Source organism: Engraulis encrasicolus, chromosome 20 (genome assembly GCF_034702125.1).
Source record: "Engraulis encrasicolus isolate BLACKSEA-1 chromosome 20, IST_EnEncr_1.0, whole genome shotgun sequence".
Taxonomy (NCBI): Eukaryota; Metazoa; Chordata; class Actinopteri; order Clupeiformes; family Engraulidae; genus Engraulis; species Engraulis encrasicolus.
This window is the reverse complement of record NC_085876.1, coordinates 6183072-6189071: the sequence shown is the minus strand read 5'-3', so window position 1 is coordinate 6189071 and position 6000 is coordinate 6183072. Positions and strand designations below refer to the sequence as shown.

Genomic DNA, 6000 nt, shown 5'->3' with positions numbered 1-6000 from the left:
CTATTCTCCTTTTCACTTAGGCTGTCTTAGCCCGGCGTTCGTTGTCTGTTCTTTTTTTTCTGTAATGTTTGCTATATTTGTTGTTTAAACCATATGAGTAGGCAGTTCGCAAGAAAGTCATGAAGGTCGGATTTTTGTGAATTTATTTAAAATCAGTCACCGCGGGAGCGCGCGCCAGCAGGGGGAAAGTTGGCCTGTCTAAAGTAACCGAGGCACGGCTACTGTAGCCTATTTTTGAAAAGAATCAATGGATGGCTGGCGATCGCTAAAGAGTTTTAAAAACTGTTGAGATTTGAAACTTGTTCTCGTCGAGAGCAACGCTAAAAGACCCAAGGAAGTCGACAGCATTTCCATGCGTCTTCAGCGTCTTCCTAAGTTCCAAAAACTCTTTTCAGGTCATGCTTATCGAGCCTCGACACACCCGACAAACACAAAACAGCATTAGTGTTTAAATATGTGTATGTGCGTGTCCTTTCTATCGTCCAGTCTGCATACCCCTGCCTAACTATTTTTCCTGGGACTTTTGCAGGGCATACGAAGTGTGCTTGCGCAATCTTATTTAAGGCCTATTCCACACATGCCGCACGAGTCATTATCGTTCTCTGCTCGCATTGCCAATTGAAAACAAAAACCCGCTAACTTGCATAGTCTAACATCAGCAGTATTTTATCTGACTCGTGGTCATCGGGAAGCCACTATCAGGGAGACTTCTTGAACTTCATGCAGACTTGGGATGTCTGGTGTTCCCACTGCTGGCAATCTGCAGGCTTTAAGTCCCGCGGTCAGGTGAAGAAGAGCATGTAGCTTCCTCCGTGATCAAACTCAAAATGAAAAATATAATATGCAGCAGCTTCTAATTCACGAGAGAGAGAGAGAGAGAGAGAGAGAGAGAAGCGCGCGCGCTGCACCTGGACGTGTTGTGTGAGAGTGTGAGATGCTCTTTTGCTCTATGATGTTGAAATGACTGATTTGGGTTTTGGTGGAAAATGACCAAGTAACAAGGTGAATATTTGCTGCAATAGGCAATATTAGTAATAATTTGTGAAATAACAATAGCCATTGTAGGTTATTTATTTTACACCACAATATTGAGTAAAATGACTTAATATCGAAATGTTGACTAAAATTTAAAATGTTGACTAAAATGACTAAAATGACTAAAATTTGACTATGACTAAAATTGATTTTCGTCATTTTGACTAAGACTAAGACTAAATTGGGAAGGCAATGACTAAAATATGACTAAGACTAAAATTGATTTTCGTCATTGTGACTAAGACTAAGACTAAATCAAAAAAAGCTGACGAAATTAACACTGCGCCAAAGGCAACCATCATACGCTTTTCAGGTCACCGCACCATGCATTGACAGACATATATTTATACTTAGCTACATAAAAAACTACCCTCCCTGACAGCTAGGTTTTGCATGCCACAAACATGCGTTTTCTCTGAGATAATCATTAAAACACTGAGCAGTTATGAATTTACATCTGATAGTTTGTCTACACTGAAGATAACTCAGGTGCTACAGTACATGGATTATCCAATGTAACGTACATCTGTGATATCTTTTTTTCTCTCTTCGGGAGAGGTGTGCATGACGGACATGCTGCTTTGTATGGTATTTCCTCACACCTGCTGTCTATGAAAGAAAAAGTCGTGCCCAGATGTTACTGTAAACCTTGCACGCTATCAATCCTGATAGACCTCCTCTTGAATATTGTGATATGTTATATTCCGCTGTGGGGTTAGTGGTTAAAAGCGAAGGGCAAGAGCTTTGTGGCTGGCAAGCATGCTTCCTGCTGATATGTCTTGATAACTGACTGGTAGATCTGAAAAAAAAAAATCATCCTCCTCCTCCTCCTCCTTCTCATATCCATCCTCATCCTCATCATTTCCAAGTTGTGCTTCTTCTCTTGAGACTTCTGCAGGTAGTATCTGGATGGTGGCAGCCACGGAGCTGGAGTCCTCTTGTTCCATCTACTGGTCCTGGAGGTTTCCATCAGATACCAAGCAGAGCCATAACCAGGCCAAAACGAGGCTAAGCCTGCCACCTGCTGGTGACATTAGGAACTGCTGCTGAGCCTGCGGCGGAGGAGGGATGCAGGTTTGGTCTCAACATCCTCCTGATCACTTTCACACTGTCTCTGTAGTCGAAGAGACACAAACTTATAGTTATTTTTCATCTTTCATATTCCTGATACACTTCCTCTAGAAAAAAGTACAGAAATCTAAAATATGGCAATAATTTCAATAACAGTAAGTATTCATAAATTAAATAAATACAACATAATGGTTAACAATAGACTGCTTTTATGGTCTCAGAACTTGTGTCAGAGATAACTGTCATAGCTCTCACCAGTTCCTCCTCTTGTATATTGCTGGCCTTGCAGCGCAACTGTAGGCGGCAGAGGCGGTTGCAGGCAGATACCATGTTATAGGACATCTACAGGGGCAGAGAGAGAGAGAGAGAGAGAGAGAGAGAGAGAGAGAGAGAGAGAGAGAGAGAGAGAGAGAGAGAGAGAGAGAGAGCATAGGGGATGTTATATGCAGTAATTAATCATTCAGCATACAGTATTTTCCTTTCATTACACAGCCGAGTGAGTGCTGACTACATTAGTGCAGTACACACACAAGCCAGCAGAGGACTCTCTTGCCCAGCAAGTGTGCTTCATAAGGATGAATCATCTCTGCAGAGACCGTAAACAAGACCCTTGGGTAAAATTAGAGTCTCTCTCGAGAGCCCTTCCACTCCACTCTCTTCAAAGTAACTCTTTCTTTTTTTACTTCCCAACCTCACAACCCAGCCAGAGCTGTTGAAAAATCTCACGGAAGCATAAAAAATAATAGGCCTATAATAACAAACAGAAGAGGAACTGAGTCAATCAATCAACAAGACAATTAACCCATTTAAGCCTGACAAATCTACGCAGCATATATGTTGTTTGACCTTTGGTGCCTGGAGCGATTTACATGCTGCATTCAGGTTCTTGAGATTGGAGCTCTTTTAATTAAGAGTGTGGTTTTGTTAAAGCTGAATGAACACATTCTAATGCAAGATGAGGGTCCTACAGTAGCAAGTTATTTCATGTTTTTTATTAGCTCCGGAGGCTGAGATATTTAGGTTTTAATGGGCAGAGGGCATCTTTTCCCAAGAAGGGCTTAGGCATTCAGCAGGCGTTTTTTGCAGTTGGCTAAAATGGGTGAAGCATCTTAAGCTGAAGTTTTTGAAGAACACTGTCAAATCTAAATGAATGAATGATCATGGAAACATCTTGGTATTGTTATACAGCTTGTCCTCCCACCATGCTGTGTGGACAGAGCAGATACACAAATACAAAAGAAACCTACAGTACAGTTCCACGATTATGGCCACACACACACGCACACTCGCGCACATACACTCACGCACGCACACACACCCACAGACACACGCGCTAACCTTCCATTTCCTCTTGGCATTGAATCTCTTGAAGTTCTTCATGTTGATAGAGGAGCGGTTCCTCTTGGCCACCTGTGTCCGCGTCAGAGGCTGAGAGCAGAGGGAGAGGAGGGAGAGGAGGGAGAGGAGGGAGAGGAGGGAGGGAGAGAAGGGGAGAAGGGAGGGAGAGGAGGGGAGATGAGGGAGAGGGGAGGGAGAGGAGGGAGAGGAGGGAGAGGAGGGGAGATGAGGGAGGGGGGAGGGAGAGAGGGGGGAGGGAAAGGAGGAAGAGGATGGAGAGGAGGGGGTAGAGGGGAGGTGTGAGGGGGAGGTAGAGAGAGGGGAGGGAATAAAGACAAGAGAGGGGAGAGGATGGAGGGGGGAGATGAAGGGATGGAGGGAGGGGAGAGAGAGAAGGGAGAGGAGGGGATGGAGTGGAGGGGTGGGTAGGAAAGAGAGAGTGGAGGGAGAGGAAGGGTGGGAGGGGGAGAAAAGAGAGGGGGATGGAGGGGAGGCAGGGATGGAAGGAGTGGAGTGGAAGGTAGGGGGGAGAGAGAGTGAAGGGGAGGGAGTGGAGAGAGAGTGGATGGAGGGGAAGGATAGGGATGGGAGGGGGAGAGAGGGATAAGGGATGAATGGGAGGGAGTGGAGATGAGAGGGTGGAGGTCCAAGGGTGTAGGGAGGGTCAGGGAGGGTGGGGGATGAGGAGAGAGGTGGGTTATGGGGGGGGTTGGAGTTGTGCCTCAAATCCTCAGATGATTGCTTTGCTTACACACCCACACCCAACCACCCACTGCCCTAACACACGCACACGCCCATTGCCATATGTATAAACACACACACACACACACACACACACACACACACACACACACACACACACACACACACACACACACACACACACACACACACACACACACACACACACACACACACACAGCTCAGCAATAATGAGTACACTCCTTTTGAAAAGTAACATTTTGAACAATATTTGAGTAAGCACACAAGTTATTCCCAAAATGCGCATATAGTTTAGTGCTTTTTTATAGTTTAATGCTACATCTGTTGAGCTTACGGCAGAAAAGTAAGGTCAATAATATAACTTAGATGACATATTTTTCCATTTTTGTGAAGTTATACTGGTGCAAAAGTTAGTACACCCCTGTGTCAAACTCCCATAGAGAGGATCATGATCTGCTTCAGTAGTCACAGTACACATTGACAAGCATGTTTCTTTGGCTTCCTACTGTTGATGGCAGAACATACAGCCCCAGACCATGTCACACCCACTACCATGCTTGACTTTAAGCATGAGGTTATTTTCTTTGTACAAATCACTTTTTACCAACACACATGCTCGACACCATCTAAAGCAAATTCATGGTCTCATCAAGCAGGGGTGAAAGTAAACCTGTGCGCTCTGGTGCGTAGCACTGGTATAAAATGTAATACCGGTAAGAGAATAGGGTTAATTTGAAAAAAGTATGGTATGCTATTAAGTAGAAAACACATACAATCACATTATGCCATTTGAGACAGGTGTCCTATGAAGAGAATAGCTTACCATGCGTAGTAGTGCACATGTCTATTTTGTTTGCGGTCTGGTCTTTCTGGTGTTGGTATTTGAAATTGCGGCTGTTCCAAGGAATATCCTCGATAAACGGATCTGGCCCTGACTGACTTTTAATTGAAAACCCTGTTTTGTATGTTAAAGGGACACTGTGCAGGAAATGGTCAAAAAAGGTAGGCCTACTGCAACTATGGTGCTCATTGAAACTGGGCTGCCTATTGCCAAATTTGATCTTTACATGAAAGTTTACTAAGTCATAAACAAATAATTTCTAGTATGGTCCAAGCACAGTCATTTTTGCAGCTAAAAATGGCTATTTTTGGAAATTCAAAATTGGGGACCATAGAGAAGATCCCCCTTTTCATGTATGAAAAGTGCAATTTTTCCAGTCATAATGAATACTTCGAATTTGATGCTGGTGGTAAGTATTCATGAAAAAGGTAACATTAGTGAATGGGCAGCATGAGTTCTGTAAATAAACAACTAAAAATCTCACACATTGTCCCTTTAAATATTTTCTTGCTATCTGGGAAATTTATTGTTTTGGATGGAGTGTTTTCAAATAGGCAAATGTATCGTTTGGATAGAGAGGGCTTTTTTCTTTTCTTTTTTTGCGTTGGTGGTTAAACGTGCGTTGGTTTCATTTCTGAGACCTGAAAATGCCTCACTCCTTCAAGACAAGTAACTGTGAGTTGGGAGGGAGTGACGAGTTTGAAAGGGTGAAGGTGAATTAGATGATTTGTGGGCCTAGGCTCTTGAATTATTAGAAGTTATTCTCTCCCCGTTCTAACTGGTTTGAACCCCGTAAGCTTTTGGGCCTAATGCAACGATGGAATGGAAGGGATGGAAAGCAAAAGGGAGCCCTCTGATGTGCACTTCAAACACATTTACTAACATTTAAATCGACATGAAATTGACAATAAAGCAAACATCACAGGTGAAAAAGGTTGAGCAGTTGACCTGGCACAAACCTGTCAAACACGCGGAAAGAAATAATGACGAGC

General features: G+C 43.5%; 1 protein-coding gene across 5 annotated transcripts in view; it reads right to left on the bottom strand.

Moving 5' to 3' along the window:
- Positions 1-1326: 1326 nt before the first annotated feature.
- si:dkey-240h12.4 (death-associated protein kinase 2) overlaps positions 1327-6000 on the bottom strand; it is a 40330-nt gene continuing 35656 nt past the window's right edge. For all 5 annotated transcript variants that reach the window (XM_063185229.1, XM_063185230.1, XM_063185226.1 and 2 more), the window contains 3 exons: positions 3445-3534; positions 2362-2448; positions 1327-2149 (listed from right to left, as the gene is read on the bottom strand). In XM_063185229.1, coding sequence (XP_063041299.1) covers positions 2069-2149; positions 2362-2448; positions 3445-3534 — 258 coding nt within the window. In that variant the 3' untranslated portion in view covers positions 1327-2068. The remainder of the gene's footprint in view (positions 2150-2361; positions 2449-3444; positions 3535-6000) is intronic.